General features: G+C 46.1%; 1 protein-coding gene across 1 annotated transcript in view; it reads left to right on the top strand.

Moving 5' to 3' along the window:
- LOC147701034 (protein RoBo-1-like) overlaps window positions 1–23,142 on the top strand; it is a 102,223-nt gene that overhangs the window by 37,366 nt on the left and 41,715 nt on the right. Inside the window, exon 4 of the mRNA XM_086929294.1 lies at window positions 699–848. Coding sequence (XP_086785420.1) covers window positions 699–848 — 150 coding nt within the window. The remainder of the gene's footprint in view (window positions 1–698; window positions 849–23,142) is intronic.

Here is a 23,142-nt window from a genome sequence, read left to right as displayed (position 1 = left end):
ATGAACACTATACTAATGTTCTAGGTCAACCCAAGAAGGTGTTGGGGCCTTTCAGGATTCTCTATGTATTGTGTTTAATTTACTATTTGGCACACATGTAAATAAAAGCCTTTGCCATCTTGAGTTTGTTGAGCGTTATTTACTTTATCGGGCTATATCTTAGTAAATACTTATCCAAGAATAAGCCTTGATGGTGGGGCTTCACTATCCCAGTGGAGAGTGAATAGGCCTCACAGCCGACATTCTATGAAGTCTATGGTGTTGGCTCCAAAGTTTATCCTGTGGAGTCCATGGGCAACAGTGTTGTGGGCAGAGGTTCTGGGGAAAATGTTAATCTATTCATTCATAATGATGCTGAGACAGCTTGCATTGCAGGTGAGACTGGCAGGACCTTTGGTGCTGCATGTCCACAGTAGAGGAGATGTATTGATGGACTTGCTTATTTCCCAGTCTGGATTATGTATGTTGGTCCAGGAGTGTACAATGGGGTTCCCACTCTATGGGAGATTTGAGAACTGAGTAGCTACCTAATGGAGGTGGCTAACTGGGACAGTCTTACAGGGAGTGATGTGGTCCATGTAAGGACAGGTCCTCATATCCCATTGACGTTGGGTCAGAAATCAACACCTTTTATGATGTTTTCAATTCCTCAAATGTAGTGGAAAAAATCCTGAGATGTATATTCCTTGTCCCTTTAGTGCCTCCTGTAAATGTGACGGCGAACGGATACAAGTGTCCAACTTGCTACATGAACATTTTCTCTAATGGATGTACACCTACGGACGACATTCCCTGTGTAGGCATGGAGAACCTGTGTGTCACCTACATTAAAACAAGCCAGGGATCAGGTAACCCTCATGGATGATGCATCATTGTTATAGGTTATTTCATAAGGTTACTTATTAACAGGTCCCAGTAAAAAGCTGTGCATAATGATGTATAATTGTACAGCGAACTGATATGCTGTGTCTAAGAGCACTAGACAAGAATGCTAAAATAAAATACGTGTTTATTTATTAAATACATAAAATATGCATTTATTTAAATGCAGCAGCATTTTACATTTTCAAAAACAGTGTTATACATTAAAGAAATAATACACTTATTTCATGGAAGTGAAAATGGGTAGAGTGGAACAGAAACAACATGGTCATAGATATGTGAGTACCGTTGAACCAGAAACATGTTAACAGGTCAATGTAACGGGCAAATGACTCCTTGCTTGAGGTACATAGGCACATCTGACATAGCTGTACTCCTAGGAAGAACTGCATGCAGAGCTCAAATGGGTTAAAAGGTGGTTGCTCTCTGAAATGGGTGTGGCCTTTGCAGTTATAGCTGTGACTTAAACACAAACAGTTTCTGTGTGAGAGCTCTTAGTCGCAGCTGTTATAAACACCTGAAGATGGCTTAGTACAAAGTGTGCACCGTAAAAGAGTAAAATGCAACAACAAAAAACACAAAAAGAAACATCTCGGAAGTAGCCAACACACTAATGGAGTGGAAGATTCGGAACAAAATATGAAATCTGAACTGAATCACTGACATGGATTACCTAAAACTCTATTTATTGCTCGGAGAAAATCAAGGGATCTGTGTTCATGTCTTTTCTAAAATACTATTGGGTCTGGAAGGACCCGGCCCATTTAAGTGCCCTGACTGCATAAACAGTTAAGCAAATGACCTTTGCATTCCTATCCTGTTCGGCTGACTCTGGTAGCCAGTGGATGAGGGTTCTGGTGTTTTGGTCATAGATGGACTGGACTCAGAAGTGCAGGGGGAAGTCTATGGCGGTTAAGAAGCAAAGATTAGCTGAAATTAAGTTGCAGGAAGAGAAATGTTTGTCATCATACAGACAATTTTGGGATTAGCATAAAAGGCTTTGAGGACTAGTGCAAGTGGTTTGTAGAGGGAGGGCCCTGTACTAAACGAAGAGCCAGTCAGCTTGGCATTAGTGTGAAGGGAGTGGTGCCTGATTCACAAAGATGTTGATGTGTTTACACTTGTTGCACACCTTAATACCAAGAAAATGCCAGGTGTACTCCTGGTGCACTTGAGAAATTCATGAGTAAGCTAAAGTACTATAATAGTAACTCACACATACTTCTACATCAATCTTTCTGGAATCCAGCCTGGGGTGTTCAGGACAGAGGTCTTAGGACCAGATGTGCAACAGTTTTTTGCCGGTGCAAGCTGGAAATCTGCCTGTTTGTGACCCCAATATTCAATCAATCAATCAATCATTTGTGAAGTGCACTAAATACCTGCGAGGGTCTCAAGGTGCTGGGGATGGGGGGGAGCTACTGATCGAACAGACAGGTCTTGAGTATCCTCCTGAAGGTCAGCAAGTCTTGGGTCTGTCGAAGGCTCAGTGGGAGGGTGTTCCATGTCTTGGCGGCGAGGTGGGAGAAAGATATCCCGCCGGTGGTTGTTCTTTGGATGCACGGGACGGTGGCGAGTGAGAGGTCAGCGGAGCGTAGCTGGCGGTTGGGGATTGGTCTGCCCTTTGTATGAACCCTATTTTGCAAGTCTGTGACCTATTATCAACTTGCAAAATAGGGTTTGCCACTCGCTAATAGGAAGGGGCATGCTAAGGGCTTCCCTTCCAAATAGCGGTCACAAAACACTCACAGTTTTCCACCTACTTCAAGTTGGTGGTAAGCCACTGGCAAATGGGAAAAGGTCCCCAGGGCAACCCTTCCCCTTTGTGAATGTATGCGTAAATATTTTTTGAGAATAGGCAGAAGTCCCATGGACCACTGAATACTCTTAAAAAATGAAACAGAAACATTACATTTTAAATGGAGTTTGATTTCCATTCTCAGGAAAACAGGCTGCTCTTAAAAAAAAACCTGCTTGATATAAAAAATGATGCAATTTGCGACTTGCAAATTTTAAGGGTCGTACATCTGGCCCATAGTGCTCCAGTTGTGAGTAAGTGATATGGAAGGTTTACAAAAGTACTAATGCTGTAGCCCAAATTCCTGATAACGAATTAGTTAATTACAACCACGACTGTACAGAAGAGGGACCTCTGCGCAGAAGCGAATCTCTCAGCGGAAGTGGAATTAGAAAGCATTTTAAATAGATTTAGGGTTGTATGCATGGCTTTGGTGGTGATAAAATTGTGGTAGTGGTAAAGACCCATATGTCAGAAGGAAACTATATATACCTAGGAGTAGTGGTATTAGTAGAAGAGCACTACTGCTGCTATGTGTGGGGGTGCAGAGCTCTGTGCCATATTGAACATCTCTACATTCCTGGCAGTGACCTTCGGCCCCAGAGATCCCCTTGCTTTCATAGCACCAACGTTCAGAGAGGGACTGGATTGCCTGATCATAAGCACTACAAAGTATCGCACCTGAGACTATGGTGCCGGAAATACTTGGATTGTGCCTGGGCAAAGCCTGGGCCCAGGGCAGGCCCATCCATGCCCACCGGAGCCCAGAGAAGGTTAGGCTGGGTCCGCCTCTTGATTTTTTAAACTTGGCCCATCTAAATGCATGAACCCGCTGTACCATCTGGAACGCATTCAGGAAATGTGACTACACGGCTCTGTGTGGCACCTTTATTGTTTACTTGGCCGAGTAGCTTGGTTGAGGAACCTTGTTTGCGTGCTCTTGTGTGCATGAGCTCAGTATGCTTGCTCATCATTTCAGTCCCACCTAGCACGGATATGGCTAACGACCACATGGCTGCCTTGACATATCCTACATCTTTCGGCAATCCCGAGGTTAGGCAAATCAGTGAAAGTGAACCTAGCTCCAAAAGGAAGCATAAAACGAAGCATGGGCGACATTCTAAATAACAAGGCAGTTTTAATCGTAGTACTGATAGCAAGGAGTCTGGAGACCGCCCTTTGCTGCTGTTTGGGCAGGCTTCAAATAGACCTACGGCTGATTATCGTGTTCAACCACCTATTGACTGAAATGGGATTTTGGACAGATGTTCATCTTCTGTGCATGCATGTATTTCTCCCTTGTTGGATACTATATGTTACTGTGAACATTCTGTTAGCCAGTTGATTTCTTCTTTAAATGTTGCCTCAGATCGGCAACTCACAGATCACAGTTGACTAGCAGTGTTGGTAATAGTACTCCTTCATCTGTCCCCTCAGTGTTACTGGATAGCGTAGGTCCTGACCAGTTCTCACAATTTCGAGGTGATCTGTGCCCCCCAAAGTCAGGAGCAAGTGGGTTAGACGGTTAAGGGGTGCAAACTTTAGGATTGGGTGCCTTGTATAGGGCACATTGATAAAGGCCTCACTCGCAGATTCAAGCAATGCCCCGCAGCCTCAGTCCTACCTGACCCTCTCCCCTGCTAGCTGTTCATATGTGGTCATTTTAACTGGGGTTCCCCCACCCCAGGGATGCACTGGAGAGTCTTATAGGCACCTTAAAAATAAGGTATGGCATTGGTTGATTAGTCATACAAATTTGAAAATCCCTGAATATGACAACATCCTATTGGTAAGGAGGGTTGGTTGGTCCCATCACCCAAAAATATTAGAGGGCACTGTGTTCTTATCAGTTGTAGGAATCTTGGTCTGGATCAGTAGTTGGTCAAGAGTGCAACTAGGGCCTGTTTAATGAGAGACAACATTAATCTTGTCCACCTGGCATTTTTTTAATAAGCATTTGACACCCAAGGAAATGGTAGGATCCAGGCCCTTGTTGCTGCTGGGGATAGGTTGTCAGTCTCGAACTCCAGCAGATTTCTCCCTCTCTCTGACCTAGATATTTTAGACCGACGTCCTGGTCTGTCTTCCAGCAATATTGATATTCTGGAAAATAATCTCTAAATTCCTTCCCACCAACCTGCAGCTGTCCCCCACTAATCTCCAATGTTCTGCCCCCATTCCTTCTGGAGTGTGTATCCCCTCCCTTAGTTGTGTTGGGCCTCCTCTTGTATCCCCCATAGCCTTGGAGTCTCATGTTTTGGGCAACACTGAGCTGGACCTGCAAACCCATATTAGGATCATCTCCTAGAATGTTGCTGGTTTGCTGTCAAAACTTGAGTGCCTTGATTCGGGTCTTTTCACAGATTCATTTGACATTTGCCTGTTCCAAGAGACTTTCCCATGCAGAGGAGTGCAGCAGCTGCAAATTCTGCACTGCGTGAGAAGGAGAGTTTTAGAGCACCACATTTACTGAAATATGGCAATCTCCTACCCTCTCCCTAGTGCGGTGCTGAAATTATCTGCCATATGCCATTGAGATGCCTTTGCGCCATAGTGTGGAAAAGTATCTCTGTGAGTCAAGCAGAGGTTTTGTACTGGAAGTATACCCTTTAAGTTCAAAATACTATGCTTAGACTCATTTTAAACATTTCCCCCTTTGTATGTGTGCTGTATAGTGTATCATGCATGCAAAGTTGGAAAATAAAGAAGAAACAAATTATTTCTCCTTCATGGTGCTTAGTTGAAGGGTGCACTATTTTCTGATGCTAAACTCTGTCTACTTTATTTAGGAAATTGAATTTAGTGTCATAAACTTTGGATGGCTGCATAGGAATGCCCATGCACTACCCATAGTATGCCACATTTGAGCTAAGTAATGCAAAGCAGTGCTATGTGATGCTTCAAGATACTTTCATGTTATTTCCAATGCTTAACAAGTTTAGAGCTGGAATGAAAATTGGACAAAAAGATTTGGCGCTGATATGTTTCAATTTTGTGACACAAACACAGCATAAAATCTTAGTAAATCTGCCTCTTGGTCAGTTGCCCCAGATGCCGAGCAGGGTTTTTCAATTTTAACCTGACTGCTACCACTACAGGGAAGGGAAGACCCTCGGGAGCGTTGTCAGTTTGGATCAAAACGACTGTTTGCTGCATGTCTAGGGAGTTTGCATTGGGTAGTGCTGAAGGACAGTGCTTTTCCCTTTCCTTTCCTACAAGTAGTGAAATTAAATAAAAATGTATAATAAACGCACTCTACTACCCTGAGGTGTCTAGGCTCGCAACCTTGCAAACTGGGCAGTACCAGGTATGAGGGCAAGGGATAAAGGCTCACCTTAGACTTTTGGTGGCTAGCCAATAGGGGAAGCTTGGTCCCCTCCTCCTTAGCGGAATTGGGTGAGTCGCAAGTAGCATTGTGTGGGAGGAGAATAAAGTGGACAAAACTGATCCTCTCGGAGGAGAAGGTTGCAGTAATAACGCAACTGTTAGCCCAAGCACAATGTAAATGTAATGTAAATGTATAGGCATTTATATAGCGCTCTACTTACCCGTAGGGTCCCAAGGCGCTTCGACCACTGCGAAACCCTTCCTGGCTTCCCTGAGAGATGGTCCCTTAATGGGTATCTCCAGGGTGAGACCAGGCATCCCCGGCGGTCTGGTGGGGCCGTTAGTGAAGATGAGGCAAGCTAATGCCCAGAGTTGCCGAGTGTGATCGCTGATTAGAGTGGGCACCGAGGCGAGAGAATTATCGAGTCCGCTGACCACGGTCCAGAAACCTGCCGCGCTCGGAATCGAACCCTGGTCCCGGGCCGTCCTCTGCTCTCGGGTCTGCCGCCTCTAACCAGTGAGCCACACTACAATGTAATCTGGGGACCACGACGGGAGGGATGGGGATGGCTTGTGGGGGTTTCTGTATGCTTACCAAGGCCCTAACCAACTTGTTCACTGCTCCACCAAGTAGACGAGGGACCAAAGATGGACAGGTAAGAACTAAGGGATGGTATACCCACACATGCGGGGTGACAAAAACTAGACTGGTAGAGGCAGTCAAATCTAAATCTCAAATTAAGATCAGAGAGGCTAGAAAGGTTTACTCTAGGACCCTCCAAATTGCGAAGAAGGACTGGGATGAAAAATTCTGGGTGGATCTATTGGCCGCCAGTAAAAGCAAGGACGCAAGAGGGTTTTGGAATTTGGTGGGTGCCCGCAACAGACCCGACGACACTCTGAGGACATGTAACATCCCTCCCCAGAACTGGTCGAAACACTTTGGGTCCCTTTATGCTCCTGTTGAAGGCCCCTTAAACGACCCAGCCCCCGCCTCCGTCTTCTTAGGGGAAGTTACTTTTGATCTGTTTACAGGTAGGGAGGTAGAGGAGGTTATAAAGTGGGTGGCACCACGTAAAGCAGCAGGACCGGATGGGCTTCCGGGTGACCTCCTGCGTGCATATCCATCTGACTGGGGCATAGTAATCGCTGCCCTCCTAAACGACATCTTGAAGGGTGGCCCTGTACCGGATTCATGGAGAGGGGCGGTGGTTGTCCCCATTTATAAAAAGGGTTGTAGAAATAGCCCAGGGAACTATAGGCCAATAAGCCTGATCGATTCCACGCAACAGGTGGCAGGAAAGGTAATCTTGGGAAGGATCCTCAACTGGGTGGAGGAAAATAGAGCGCTATCTGACTTCCAGGCTGGGTTCCGTTCAGCAACGGGGACCATTGAGCAGGTCTTCAGATTAGCACTCTTAACTAGGCAAAGGTAGTCTTTACCTGGCCTTCATTGACCTGAAGACTGCCTTTGACCTGGTCCCTAGGGAGGAACTTTGGAGGGTGCTTCAGGGATTGGGGCTGCCCCCATACATTCTATCCCTACTTATTAAACTCCACACCAGTACTTATGCCCAGGTCCGATGGGGGAAAAATGGGGAAACAACGGACAGGATACCGGTCTGCAGGGGAGTCAGACAGGGTTGTGTGCTAGCTCCTACACTCTTTTTGTTGTACGTCAATGGTGTGGTTGATCATCTCCAGCAAGAACCAGCGGACGCACCCTGTCTGGGGGGAGTAAAGATCCCTACTCTGCTGTTCGCAGATGATACTTTGCTTATTTCAAAAACTCCCCAGGGCCTACAGAAGCTATTGACTCGCTCCCAGGACTTTTGTGTATCCAGAGGTCTGGTTATCAACGTGGACAAGACCAAATATTTGATTTTGCACCCCCCAAGGAAATTAGGAAGCCCCCCTGTTTTGAACACCGTCCCCTTGGAGAAAGTCTCCGAATTTGACTACCTAGGGCTTCGCATAACGGACAACATGAACTGGTCCGCCCATATTGATAAAATGGTATGTAACCACAAAAAGGTAGGTGGTGCTCTGCTTAGGGAATTTCGAGCATCACCGAGGCAAGTGGTGAGTCCTGCAATTGAGATCTATAAGGCCAGAGGCGTAACATCTGCTTTGTATGGGGCAGAGTTGTGGGGCCACTGCAACCTGGAGTCCCTATCTAAGGCTGAACATAAAATTTTGAAAGATCTCCTAGGCCTTCCCTCGAGTACCCCGACAGTCCCGGTGCTCCTGGACGTTGGTTGTAAGAGTATCAAAGACCAGGCTTGCCTTCGACCACTGCTTCTTTGGTCTCGCATATGGAGGGTCCCGGAGCTAAAGTCCTATGCCGACGGCCTGGCAGAGGTAATGAACATGGGAGGCTGGGCCAAGATTAAGTGGCTGAAGGTCACTAAAAATCTTTTGGGGGAGTTGGGCCTGGGGGATTGCTGGTCTTCAAATTCTGCACCACCAAAGGCGGTCCTTAAAAAACTTTATTGGGACTGGGTCTCGGGCAAACTCATCAGGAACCAACACCATTGTAATCTGACCACATCATTTTGGGAATTAAAGGATGTGGCTGTTTTTGAACCCTTCCTGGACTAACAGCCTTATTCATCAAGGCCGAATCGGCTCGCAAAGGCTCGAGTGCGATTTTTGCATTTGGGATTCAACATCCCAAATGCAAAAATCGCTATTTGCTAATTCGCATATTTGCGAGGATTTACATTTAAGGAATTTCTATTTGAGATTCCTTAAATGTAATTCATCATCCATTTTACAATTGCGAAATCGCAATTTCGGCCCGCAATTTACCGCGAGGTCAAACCTCGCGGTAAATTGCGAAAACTCAGAAAAATGCATTTAAATGCATTTTTCTGAGTTGCACGTTACACACACACATGTCCTTTGGACATGTGTGTGTGCAACACCTGTGTTAATTTCCATGCAGGGGTGCTACAGGGTGTCCTTTGGACACCCCTGGCACCCTTGTACTCGCAATCTGATTTGCGATTAGCTAATTGCTAATCGCAAATAAGGAATGACTCCCCATGCATTCCTATGGGCCTTTTGGCCCATAGGAATGCATGGGGAGTTATTCCTTATTTGCGATTAGCAATTAGCTAATCGCAAATAAGGAATCAGTGGGAATCGCAATTACTATTGCAATTCCTACATGAATACCGTTTTGCGAGTCTCAAATAGCGATACCTTATGATTCGCTATTTGAGCCTCGCAAAACGGCCCGTTCATGAATCAGGCTGTTAATCACCTTGCCAGCCGATAGGGCCCTGTATTTTAAACTCAGGGTAGGCACGCTTCCGATCGGGGCCTTTGTATCAAAATGGAATGATGCTCATCGGTCCCCCTTCTGTGCCTTTTGTCCATCTAGGCCAGAAACGTTAGCACATATATTTTTTGAGTGCCCGGACTATACTAAACCTAGGAGGCATTGGCTTAAACCTCTTTTTAAACGCCTGGGAACATGTAGGCACTTGGTTGCACTACGTATCTTATTGACTGATACCGCCCCTTTAATAGTTTGTGGTGTTTCTAAATTTTTAAAACATTCATGGTTGATTCGCTGCAAGAGACTGTCAGTTTCAATTTAATTCACTTTTAGTTCATTTATTGGGTCATTCCGATTTTATCTGTCTTAGTACTTAAATGTTGACATGCATATCACTGTTTTAAAAATGTGTTTTACTTGTATGTATGCCTTCAAGATATCTTGCATATCGAATAAAAGCTTTCAACCAACCAAGTTATTTCCAATGCTTAACAAGTTTAGAGCTGGAATGAAAATTGGACAAAAAGATTTGGCGCTGATATGTTTCAATTTTGTGACACAAACACTGCATAAAATCCTAGTAAATCTGCCTCTTGGTCAGTTGCCCCAGATGCCGAGCAGGGTTTGTCAATTTTAAGGGAAGGGAAGACCCTCGGGAGCGTTGTCAGTTTGGATCAAAACTACTGTTTGCTGCATGTCTAGGGAGTTTGCATTGGGTAGTGCTGAGGGCAGTGCATTTCCCTTTCCTTTCCTACAAGTAGTGAAATTAAATAAAAATGTATATTAAATGCACTCTACTACCCTGAGGTGTCTAGGCTCGCAACCTTGCAAACTGGGCAGCACCAGGTATGAGGGCAAGGGATATAGGCTCCTAGGGATCAAAAAGCCATGTTTTTAGTTTTTCTCTAAAGCAGAGAAGGTCTAATTCCTTTTTCAAGAATAAAGGGATGCTGTTCCAGAGAAGGGAGGTGCTGCTAGTAGAACTTCTCCCGCCCCATTTTTCTTTTTTTACTCTGGGAACAATGATATTACAAGCTGTTTCTGAGCAAAGGGATCGTGGCGGAAGGTACCATTGAAATCTCAACTTAAAAACTTGTAGGCCTTCTCAAATGGAGAGCACTGAAAGCAATGCATAGGGCTTTAAACTGTATACGCTTCTCAATAGGTAACCAATGGAGAAGCGGAAGGGCAGCTCAGACAGATTCTCTTTTAGGTATGCCTAATAAAAGGCGAGCAGCTGAGATTGTAGGATCTGCAGCGTATTCAGCCTTTTTTCTTACACTTATAAAAAGAGCATTTCAGTAGCCAATCTTTGAAAGTATCAAGGCAGAAACTACTGTTTTTTGCAGGTCCTTTGGAATGAAAAAAAATAATTTACGTAAGAGTTTCATCATAAAAAAGGAGGCAGACTTAATAGTATTCATATGCCCTCGAAGGTTAACTGGTAATCAAAGATAACTCCAAGATTTTATACCTTTGTGACTGGTGGTGGAAGTTGTCCAAGTTCAGGTGGCCACTAGTCTTGGGACCAGAAGGAAGTATCCTTTTCAAAGACCATCAACTCGGTCTTACCTCAGTTCAGATTTAAGCAATTTAGGGCCATCCATTATCCAATCTCTTGCATACAGTTGTAAAATCGCTTTGTTGTCTCTGAGATATTAGATGATGCAGAGATCACTAGATGTGTGTCGTCTGCATAGGTAACTGCTGGGATCCCAAATAATCTAATTAACTTGGCCAAAGGGACCACCTAGATGTTAAAAAGGGTCAGACTTAGAGACGCCGCAAGTTAATGAGAAGGATGGGGATTTGAAATTGTCAGCTGCAACAAGCTGGATTATGTCTGACAGAAATTATTTGACTAAAGCAAGGGCTTTATCCTTTACCCCAATATCATCCAGTCTCTTCAGCAGGATTTGGAGATTTATGATGTAATCTGTTCTGAGGCAATTCAGTGCTATGATTCTTCCTAAATCCGATTTGGCAAGGATCTGGTCCTCGATGAAAGCTGTGAACTGTGAGTTTGGAGCTTTTCAATTAATTTTGCTGGAACGGGCCATCTGGAAATAGGACAATAATTCCCAAGATTTGGAGGATTTATGTTGGCTCTTTTGATTAAAGGGAGAATATGCGCTATCTTCCAGGCACTAGAGAATTTTCATGACCTAACCATAAGATAAAAAATATCTGTTAGGTTGTCCAAAATAGTGTCAGCCACTAAATGTGTGATTTTTGATCGGCATGGATCCTGGGGAGAGCCTGATTTAGTTTGCAGGAGGAAGGTTGTAATTTGACCCTGGGAAAGTTCAGCAAAAGAGATTAAATGAGACTTGCATTCATTATTAATAAGTTGGGAGTCAACATAACATTCAATGGTTTTATATTGGGTAGTCGTTATGATCATTCAAAGGATTAGAGTAAAAAAGATTAAATACCAACTTAACCTTATCTTGAGGCCAGTGAATTACAAAAAGTTTAATCCATTCCCCGAAGCCCCTTTTGGAGAGGTTTAGATAGCTGTTTGAAAGTTACAAAAAGTTATTTTGTAGAGTTTTTGGAAGTTCTATCTTCTGAATGAAGTATTTGGATTTTTCTTTAAAAATAAATGTTTTATATGCAGCTAAAATAGGCTTATAACTACTTTTTTTCTGAGTCCTCATAATGATGCCTCCATTTCTTTCCTGCCAGCAGCATGCTTGTTTAAGCAGTCTTAGGCTTTCTGTGAACAAAGGTTTGGAGGGTATGTCCTGGTTTCTCCTATGGGGTTTGATTGGTGCAATTTTATCTGCAGCGTTCTCCAGCCAACCCGAATATAGGTTAGCTGCTTTGTCGGGTTCAGTGTTTATGCAAGGCTGTGTTTCTGATAAAGTAGCTTCTAGATTTATCTCCTTTATCAGATGCCAGTTACGTGAGAGCCTTGCTAGATCCTTTTTGTTCTGAGGTGTCTTCAAATAGGCTACATTAAAATAAACATAGCTGCTCTATGATCACACCATAGCAAGGGTAGGACTGTTGGTGTGGATAAGTGAGGCTGTCAGAAAAGATCTCATCAAGACGATGACCTGCCTGATTTACCCGTTGTTCCAACCCTAGACTAAGCAGCATGAGACATGTCGTGTCCATATTCACAGAGTTTTCTAGGTGCATAATAAAATCACCTAGAATTGTAAAATATGGTGACTCAATTTCTAAATCTAAGAACTGAGAAAAAGTAGAGAAGAAACCATAACGAGTCCCAGGGGTCCGGAGCACAAAAGTATTCCATTAAAGGAAATAATGTTTTTTTACGGGGTGTGGCCAGGGAGACGCAAATCTTTAAGCTCTATTCACCCACCCCTAAATTCTGATATATTTATCCTGCACGAGCGCCATCTCAACAAATTGTGATTGGGCCCGGACCCCTGAAACCCAGCGGCACCTGCTGAGCCTACTACTGGGCTAATTGGCCCATTGATGCCGTGAATATGTAAGCAATAAACATCTGGCCCTGCCCGTATTGTTGACGCGTGCGGGCGCCTGTTGCTAGACAATGGCTGCCCGCGCCTGTGATCCTGCGACTGGAGCTGGACGGTATGTCTCTGTCTGCCGTACACAGGAGACCGAAGCTGGAGGAGGACCGCCTGCGCCTAGGTGTCAGCACCCGGAGCTGTGAGGGGCTTTCACCCGGGCCTGGCATCGCACGAAAGGACTGCCGCTAAAAGTGAGAGGCCCAGAATTGAGCTACAACACCCTCCTGAAGCTGTAGCTGACTCAATAAAGGGGGTGACAACCAGCCCCCCTGAGGTATGTTTCCCCGTGCAGGGCGGCGGCAATGGTAGCAGAGGAGAGGGGCGGAGCGCGGCATTAACATCGTGCAGAGACTGCTGCTGGGGACACTGAGGTGCCAAATCAACTCCCCTGCCTGCAGCCCTTGACTTCAGGAACACAGATTATAGTGGTGATGCTATCTAGGGGCCCGTATGCTGGGGCCATGCGGAGTCGACAGCCGATTGGAGGGGGCAGCCTGAGCCGGTGGGAGAGACAGACACAAGACTGGAACCCGTGCGGGACCCTATAGCATAGCGGGCATAGCACACACGCAGAGCACCCCATTGAAATTGAGTGACACTGCCCTGGTGAATTGTGGCTATTGGAGAGGACTTGCTGTGGCGAAAGGCGTGTGGCTGCAGGGTGACGGAACTACGAGGCCCTGCACTATGCGGCTGGGCCTTAGCCACTGTGACGGCGACAGCACTCCGTGGTTGTGACTAGAGCAGTCCCACATCTTCAGTACGACCTAACAGCGCTGTGCACCAGTAAGCAGGCTGAGATCAATACACCAGTAGTGCCTATCAAGAGATAACAGTATAGACTCGAAAGGGCACGAGCGGCCAGCTAAGATTACCACAGAGAACCTCGTAACCCCCTCAGCCGGACTCTGGGAGTTGGTCCAACATTGCACAGCTGAACAGGTGCAGGGTGGAAACACTGACTGTGAGCGAGCACTGCAATATCCCACTCCCGCACAAGTAGACCCTTGTGGCCTGCGGAGACAGTATCCACGCGGGAATCCACCACCGTAGAGCGAAGCCTTGACCACACCGCAGTATAGTGGTGGCGAAGGACAATGTCTTGACCCCCTTGGCAGTTAATTGCGAATGCCAATGGCACAGCAGCTTGTAAATGGGCCGGATGAGAGCCAAATTACAGCAATGGTCTCTGCGCATGGGCTGTTTGGAACACTCCAATATGAGCACTGATGGGGGGATGGAGCCAGCGACCACCGCCCTGGAGGTCAAAATGAACTCAGTAATAAAGGATCGGGACAGCATTAGATCACAGAAGGACATCTCTAGAGAACCGGATAGATAAAGTCACATCGGACTTCACCTTACTACATGCGGACCACCACAAGTTGACCAACTAAGTCGTGGCACAAGGCCAAACGCTGAAGGAACCCTAACCTATAAAGCAAAACAATGATAAACCCCGTTTACGACCTGGAAGACAGAGTGGAAGATGCGGAGGGACGTTCCCGCCGCAGCAACGTTTGCGTAGTGGTCCTGCTGAAAGGCGAAGAATGGAGAAACCCGGAACAATTCACAGAGCGGTGGCTGCGCAGTCGAGAGAACCCACCGCATGCCGGCACAGAGACCCCAACCAGGAGCCAGACCTCGCCCGTTCATTTTCAAACTGCTAAATTACAGGGACAAAGATACAGTGCTCCGTGAAAAAACACGCAAGATGGATTACCTCACAGTGAGCAGCAGTCAGGTTATGCTCTTCCCAGACTACACCGCTTTAGAGCAGAGATGTAGGAGTAACTATACAGCGGTGAAATATCAACTCAGAACTCCTTATTTGCTGCTGTTCCCAGCCCGACTGTGAGTGGTCACGAAAGAAGGGACTCGCTTCTTTGACTCTTCCGAAGACAAGTGGGACTGCCTGGAGGAGTCGGTGTTGTGGACAGGCATGAGGCCCTCATGCCCAGAAGGAGACAACACAGCATGCAGACGACTCAGGAGACGACGAAGGCAAGGACCCTTAAGGAACGCAAAGCCGGGGACTGCGGCACTGAGTCGGGAGAATATGAGGAAGGAAAGACGGGGTGCCCTGGCAGCAGTCACAACTCTAGGATCTACTCATCCTAAAGAAAGACCGGACTTCTACCTACAGGAAATGTTGGTGGCCAGTGGTTCCTTGTCGCCTTCAACAGAGATGTCCGAAGAGCTCAACTTGCCGACGATTACCCCACAGACGGCTGATGGCATCATATGAGGCGGGACTACCAAGACAGACGCTGACATAAGTAGCTTTCACAAATAGAACTCTGTTTATTGACGCCTATGATATTGCTAGCTGAAATGTGATGAGTAGGACCCACTGGGTTAAATGCAACACACACTTCACAGTGAGCTGGTGAGGTACTTACATGCCCCCTGCTAGCCACAGCACACATAACATTGGAAGGCAAGCTCACACTCAGCCCAAACAACTGGGCTAATATCCTACCGGTCCTACAAGATGATTTCCGTGATAGATAGATGGCGCACCGCGCAAACTGGAATTAAGGGGGTGGCCATAACTCAACACCACCAGTACACATACCCCAACAGGAAGCACACTGACCTAGTTTGTACTACTCATTTGTTGCTGAGGTTTGGACAGACATTGCGCAATGTCTGCCCCAGATGGTATGTTGTTTTCAGTTTGCTTATTGTTATTGATTTTATTGCAGCATACTGACATGCTCACTCATGCCCCTGTCCACCGTGCCCTGTGGTGTACCCCGTCCTCGGCATATCAGTTGCTTAACTCAGCCAGAAATGACATAATCACATGGATCATACGTGGCATGTACACACCTGCGCGTCGCTACTCTATATTTGCGTACCTCCAGAGACACTGGGCTGCAATCACTCTGCTGCACACATGACCCAGCCGGAACTGGACAGGCTGCGCAAACGCTGGAGGGGACAAATATATGGCACAACATACTTGGCGCATGTGAGGGGCACATTAATTTGGGTGAGAGTGGGCACCCTGTTCAGCTGCGCAGAGACAATGACAGATTCTACAGGCAGGTACACCTTAGTGAAAGGGACACTCAATGGACAGCAGGTACACCTAGGCTCCATATATGCCCTGAACACAGACCAACCCTTGTTTTTGGCGCAATTGTCTCCAACACTGACCCCCCTGCATTGGACTCCCCTGACTACCAGGCCGGGACTTCAACTCGGTGCTTGGTGTGCACATGGATAGATCCTTCCCACCCCTCCAGATGACGGCAGCTGTGTCGAATGCACGGGCGCTTTCAGACTGGCTGTCGCAATGGGCGTTAATGGACTCGTGGCAGGTCCTCCATCCCACTGACCGCATCTACTCCTACTCAGCGGTACATGATTTGCATGTATGGCTGGATAGAGTAGTGGGTCCCCCGTCGCAAGCTCCCCTAGTTGAGACAGCGGACTACCTGGGGCGGACACATGCTGACCATAACGCCATGATGCTTTGGTTGAACTGGGAGCCTGACCGCTCCCCATACCCACTTGGCACCTACAGCCAACTGCGCTGGAGGATCCAGAGTTCCGAGCATCCCCGGAGACAACGGTTCTCAAATACTATGATCTCAACGAGGGATTGGCGAGCTCCAAACTGCTGGAATGGGATGCCCACAAAATTGCTGTTAGAGGCCACTGTCTTGGTGCCACATGGAACATATGCAAACAGTTATCTTTGTCACTCGCCCGCCTGGAATCATACCTACTGCAGTATGAACGTGAGGGGGAGGGTGACGATGGACAATCCAGATTACTTGAAAAGCTTAGGACACAACATGCCGAACTCATAGAAAACTAAGGTGCCACAACTACACTGCCCACACAGCCCGCACCCATGCCAAAGCGAATAGAGCAGGTGTCCTACTAGCCTGGCTACTGAAGCAGGAAAGCAGACATTCCCCAATCAGTGCCATACACACACCAGAGGGGGCCCTAGTGAACACACATAGGGAGATACATAAAGTAATGTCGGATTATTACGCACTGGTGTTCCAATCCAAAGGACATTGCTCAAGCCTTGTCCTGGAGAGGTTCCTAGAACCTGTTCATCTACCCCCAGCCTCAGGAGCACACCAGGAGGCCCTTAATGGCCCCCTCACCCTAGAGGAAATAGGCGAAGTGATAGGGTCAATGGCGTCCGGAATACGCCGGGGACAGATGGCCTGACGGCTGAATATACAAAGCCTACAGGGAGCAACTGGCGCAGCGACTCCATACCCTGTAGGCAACAGTCCTGGAGGAACAAACATAGCCCCCATCGTTGCAAGAGGCCTACCTGGTGTCTCTGCTAAAACCTGATAGAGACCCTGAAAACTTAGGATCATACATGCCACTGGCACTCCTAAATGTGGACTACAAAATACTTGCCAAAGTACTGGTGGAGCGGTTGGCACCTGTGGTTCCCGAGTTGGTCCATACCGACCAGAATGGGTTTGTGCCCTTGCGTAGCACATTGTTGAATTTATGGAGGTTCGTCAGGGTGGCTTTGGACGGACAGTGTGAGGGGGTGGCCCAGGGCGGGATGCCCGGTGCTGGACCTTGAGAAGGCTTTCAACTACTAGGAGTCGAGCTATCTAACGGCAGGGCTGATACGGTATAATCTAGGTTGGGATTTCCTCCAGATGGTTGACCTGTTATACAAAAACCCCACAGTTAGAGTACGGTTGGGACCATGCATCTCAGACGCCATACCTATACACAGATGCACCAGACAGGGGTGCCCTCTATCGCCTCTCCTGTTCACACTCACAATCAAACCCCTGGCAGCGGCCCTGCGAGCGACGCTGGGTGATGGAATACCTTTAGGGGATGCGACACACCAGGTGTCGCTATACGCAGACGGCCTCCTAGTATTCGTGAGAGATGTGCGAAGTGTACCGGCCCAATTGGAGCATACACTACGTGACTTTGCCACTCTATCAGGCCTTCAAGTGAATGCCAACAAGTCCTGCCTTTACGCATTCAAGGGAGACACACAAGATCAGGGTTATATCTTCGAGGGCACGAGGGTGCAGTGGAAGGGGACACTTTCCCCTATCTCAGTATTCAGATATACTGCCAACTAGCAGACCTTTTTGATGGTAATCTGGGACGAGCAGTGACAGCCATAAAATCGCAAGTGAACTTTTGGAGAACGCTACCGCTGTCAGTCACTGGCAGGTGGCACTATGCAAGATGGTGATACTTCCTCTCGACTCCTGTACTATTTTACATACTGCCTATTTATGTACCAGTGGCCACCTTTGCCACACTTACTAAACTGCTCAGGGACTTCCTATGGGGCAATGCGCATCATAGGATAGCACTAGCAATGTTATACTTGCACACCGATCAAGGGGGACTAGCCGCACCTTGTTACGAGCACTATTATTTGGCTGCATAGTTACTATGGATAGCACGCTAGCTTGCCAATAGAGTTGTGAAGACACACTGCGACCTTACCCCCGCTCCTCTCGCTGAATGATATCACCAAGCTTTTCCACCCAGCCTCTAAAGCCCCAATGCCTACCCCTCTCCACATGGCGGTGGCTTATAGGTGTTATCGCCGCTGCCTGCACCTCACCAGAACACAAGTCCCTTACGCACAGGCTATACTATTATTGGGCTTCTCCAGCGGTCCTTGGGTGCTTACATCTCTTGAACTAATGGACTGGCACAAAGCTGACATACAGACATTGGCACGCTCATACCATATGAGTCCCTGGTCGCTGAGGTGGGGCTGCTGCCTGGACAATTTCTAAGACACCGCTCGCTGATTCCGACACTAACCTCTAGATGGGGAAACCTGCAAGCAGAACCGAGCCCCTAACCATACAGTACCTCCATGTCATGGGACGTGGTAGACACTTGGTCCTTTGGTTTGCAGCATCCCTTCACACACATGCAGCGATGACTTTAGACCCACTGCGCTGCATATGGGAAGCAGACCTGGAGCGGCAGTTAGAGGACAGGAAATGGAAAAAGAAGCTATAAAGCCCAACACGAAATCCTAGGAACATGAGGTTCCGACAAATACAACTACTTATAGTGCACAGAGCATACCTCACACCGGAAAAGATAAACAATTACTTTCACCGCACAGATGCAATGTGCCCTCAGTGCGAGGAGGTGGGGGTTGGACTGGTACACATGCTATGGGGCTGTTACAAGTTACACACCTATTTGGCAAGCGGTCGTCAAAGCGCTGCATACTTGCACGGACCGCAACATACCCTTTAAATGGCCTGTTTACCTATTACACCACTTCCACAGGTCTCTGACCACAAAGGTCTCCTCTTGCTTCTTAGACCTAGGTTTAGTGGTAGCTAAGCGGCTCCTAACCAGGAAATGGAAGGCGCGAAACCCACCACACATACAGGTATGGAGGAACTCGCTCCTAGCATGGGCCAAAGCAGAAGGAATCACCATTCTGCGGGAAGAGACGTTTGGGCTGCGGATGACACCTATAGCAGCGCAATGGGAGGGACTCCTTCAGTCCCTGATGTGAATTGGGGGAGATGACCCTGAAAGGCGGCCAGGGAGGGGGGTCGGTAGACCGACAGCAAACATCTGCAATGACATGCAAGTGCACGCATACCAGCTGGCACCTGTGGTGAGCTACGACATGGGCAGTGGGTCGAGAGGATGACCTGAAGTGCTGGGAAAGGGGAGAAGGCTGTGGAAAAAATGGGGGGGAAGACGCTGGGGGAAGAACACACACCTGGAAGTCGGTACAATCTGCTGTTGTTAGTTTTGAGCTTTTGTTGTTTTTTTTTTGCTTGCAACGTCTGTACACTTGCCCGAACAGTAGGATCCGCAAAGAACCTGCACAAAACGCAAATGGAGCCACATCAATATTATATAATGGCTGTTATCCTAGTTGAATATGCCCCGTCTGTCGGATTCAGTTAGTAGCTGAGCCTGTAACAACATCAAAATGTTTCTCTGCCATATATCCCTGTTCAACCGTAATATATCTTCAATGTAGATAGATGGTTCACTGTATGGTCAACTTTATGGGATACATGTTATCTTTCATGTTGATGCAATCTTTAAAAATAAAAAATAAAACGATTCAACCTCTTCCATGCTCATGACGAGCTGAGCTCGTCATGAGGCACGGCGCTCCGGTGCTCATGACGAGCTCAGCTCGTCATGAGCTGTGGAACGCTCGCATGCGGGGATAATTCCCCTGCTGTGCTGAGCGTTTCACGGCAGGTAATGCACCTGTGACAAGCTGAGCTCGTCATGAGCACAGGAGCGCCGTGCCTCATTTTTTCTTTTTTTTTTATGATATAAACTTTATTGTTTAGTTAATTAAAACCATAACAAACAAGTGAAAGAAAAAATTGACCTTTACAATAAAACGAGTAAAATTCTTCAGAACATGTTTTAAAAAGCAAGATTTAAAAAGGATATAATTTTTTTTTACCCCCTTTCTAAGGTAAACAAGAACTTTATCAGATTGCACATCAGTAAGAGAATTAGTAATATAGAAAACCTTTTTGTTTTAAAATTTCATATTGCTTTCAAGCGCTTTTCAAAGGCTGTCAAGAACTGTATCAGCTTACAGTTGATTATGGGGGCTGTTGAGTCCAAAGCACCAATAATGGCAGCCCTGCAGGTGCGTAGTCTCTTGACCCTAAAAATGTTCTTTAAAAAGTATGTGCGCTCTCGGTTCAGAGTCTTACAGTGGCATATGGTGTGAATTATATTTTCTTTTGTGGTGCTGCATAGTCGACAGACGTCTGAATCTGATCGTTTCCAAGCTGGTTCGTCTGCCAGAGTTGGTAATTTGCCGAATCTCAGGGCCACCAGCCTTTTTTTAATGAAGACCAAAAATGTTGTTTCTAGCTAGGCGGCCGGGGTGAGTTTTTTGTAACTGTTAACCACAGACCAAGAATGGGAGCGGTCTGAAAAGATGGCTTTATCAGTAATTAACTAATGAAATTTGGCCACCTTATTTAGTGCCTGTTTAAAGGAGGTGAATGGCAGGTTTTTGTCCCACAGGTTGGAGGTGCATGTTTGCTCCAGAGCACAAGTCAGATATTTATTAGCTGCTGAGTTTTGTTGGCTTTCTAATTCCTGCCATAAGAATCTGTTCATAGTGTTATTTGTGGCATTCATTTTAATTCGGTACCATACTCTGATGTATGTGTAGAGTCGTCCCAGTGACTCATTCGTTAGGCCAAATTCTAGGCGCGTTTGAGCTGGTGATTCTGAGCTTGAGAGTTGTAAAACCTTCTTATAGATTTTTGTGATAAGATTGTTTAAGATAATAGCGTCCTTGCCCTGCATTGCTACACTAGCATATCGCTAGGGTAGGAAGTACTTTGGTTGCCATCACTGTCAATAGGGGTGTAAACGAAGGACCTTCCAGTTTTTTGACAGTGTACTTAATGCAAATATTAATGCTCCAGCTCTATGCTTCATGTATTTTTTTGGGCGTTTAAGTTAAGTTTGTCATCGATATAATATCCTAGATATTTATAATTTGATACTCTTTCCAGCTGTTTTCCTTCAAGCATGATATTAAGATGCGCTGATGGGTGGTTGGTTATTAACATTGTTTTTGTCTTGGACAGATTGAGAGCAAGGTTGTTTGCCGTCGACGTTACTACTAGTAGTCTAGACAGGCCCGCTTTAGTTAGACTCAAAAGCACAATGTCATCAGCGTAGGCCATATGAGTAAGTTGGAGGTTGCCAAGTTTCGGTGCATGAGCATTACAGTTGTTTAATTTGCCCGAAAGGTCAGAAATTAATGGATTACATAGTTGTGGTGCTAAGACGCAACCCTGTTTTAATCCGGTCGATGTATAGACTTTTCTTGATAGATGTGACCCGTCCCCTAGCTTGATTTGTGTCCAGGTCTCAGAGTAGAACAAGAGTAGGCCCCTAAGTATACCCTCCGGTATAGCCCATCCTCTAGCTTCGCCCATAATAGCTTGCGATCAACACTATCAAATGCCTCCTGCAGGTCAATAAAGCAAAGGTTAAGCTCCTGTTTAGCGCGTTGGCATTTTTCTGCAATCATGGTTATTGACAATATGTTCGACGTAGTTCCGATTCCGGCTCTAAATCCAGTTTGGTTGATTGGAATCATTGCTTTGTCTTCTGCCCAATTTAACAGGTCTTTTAGAAGGAGAGAAGCGAAATATTTAGCTTCTATGTCCTGGAGTGTTATTAGACGATAATTTAGAGGATTAGCTCTGTCTCCTCCTTTATTTATAGGCGTGATGATAGAGCCTTTCCAGCTTTCGGGAATGCGATTACACTTTTGAACGGCTGCGTAAAGTTTTTCAAGAGGTGGACCCCAAATTTCTGGTGCGTGTTTGAAGGCAATTTGCAGGATACCATTTGGTCCCCCAGCCCCGTTACTTTCTAATAATGGTGATTATCTCCTAAGTTGAGTAGGAGTTGTCTGTGGTCACATGATGTGCCGAATTTGTTGAGTCCATTGTTGTTGGGTGGCTACGGCATTGTTTTTCGCTGCTGTTGTATGGGGATCGGCCGGAAGGAGTTGCTGCCCAAGTGCCTTTGTTGGGTTTTCTTTAAATTTAGTCGACAGAAAAGTTGCCCATTCAGTTTCTTGGATGTTCGATGTTAATGTGTTTCGCGGTCTTGTTAGCTGGTTTATAATTTTCCAAAATTTATTTGAATCCTGGAGCTTGAGCTGGCCAGCAAATTGATCCAGAACTTGTCATTCGCCTCCTTTTTATGCTCCTAAATCCTTTTTTTATATAACTTTCTTTGAGCAAGAAAAGTTTCCAAATAGCTCCGATCGTTAGTGTTTAGTTGCAGTTTTTTTTTTACTTCTTCGTAAAACCCTTCTTAGTTCTTGTAGCTCCAGCGGCAATTTCTTTGTTGGGTTCTATCTCTTAGCCCCTGTTTAAAATGGTTTAATTTTTGTCTTTAATTTCTCTTGAAAAAGAGACCAAGCTTGTATCTTGTCCATTGTTGCACTAACCAGCTCTTTCAATGTGGCCTCTATTATTGTGATCCACTTCTCTTTATTGGAGCTGTTCCAGTATATTCGTTTTAGATTAGTTGTACCTAGTTGGCCCTCTAGGGAATACACAGGTTGCAGTGTTTCCGCAAAGAAGTTGAGTTTAAGGTGTTGCATCCCATGATAACTCATTGGTGCATTGGTGTGTATTCTATGTAGAAGGTGAGTAATGGAGGGATCAATGGCAGACTTACAATGGTAAAGTCCTGTCTTGATTGGGTGTATGTTCCATAGTAAGTTTTTTGTCAGTGGTCTGTCTTCCCCTGTCCTACCATTCAAAACTCGCATGCCTAGGTACTCCAGCTCCGTTACTAAGTGTATG

This window comes from Lissotriton vulgaris, chromosome 7 (assembly GCF_964263255.1).
Source record: "Lissotriton vulgaris chromosome 7, aLisVul1.2, whole genome shotgun sequence".
Classification (NCBI taxonomy): Eukaryota; Metazoa; Chordata; class Amphibia; order Caudata; family Salamandridae; genus Lissotriton; species Lissotriton vulgaris.
The sequence above is the reverse complement of the archived record's forward strand: the minus strand, read 5'-3'. Positions and strand labels throughout refer to the sequence as shown.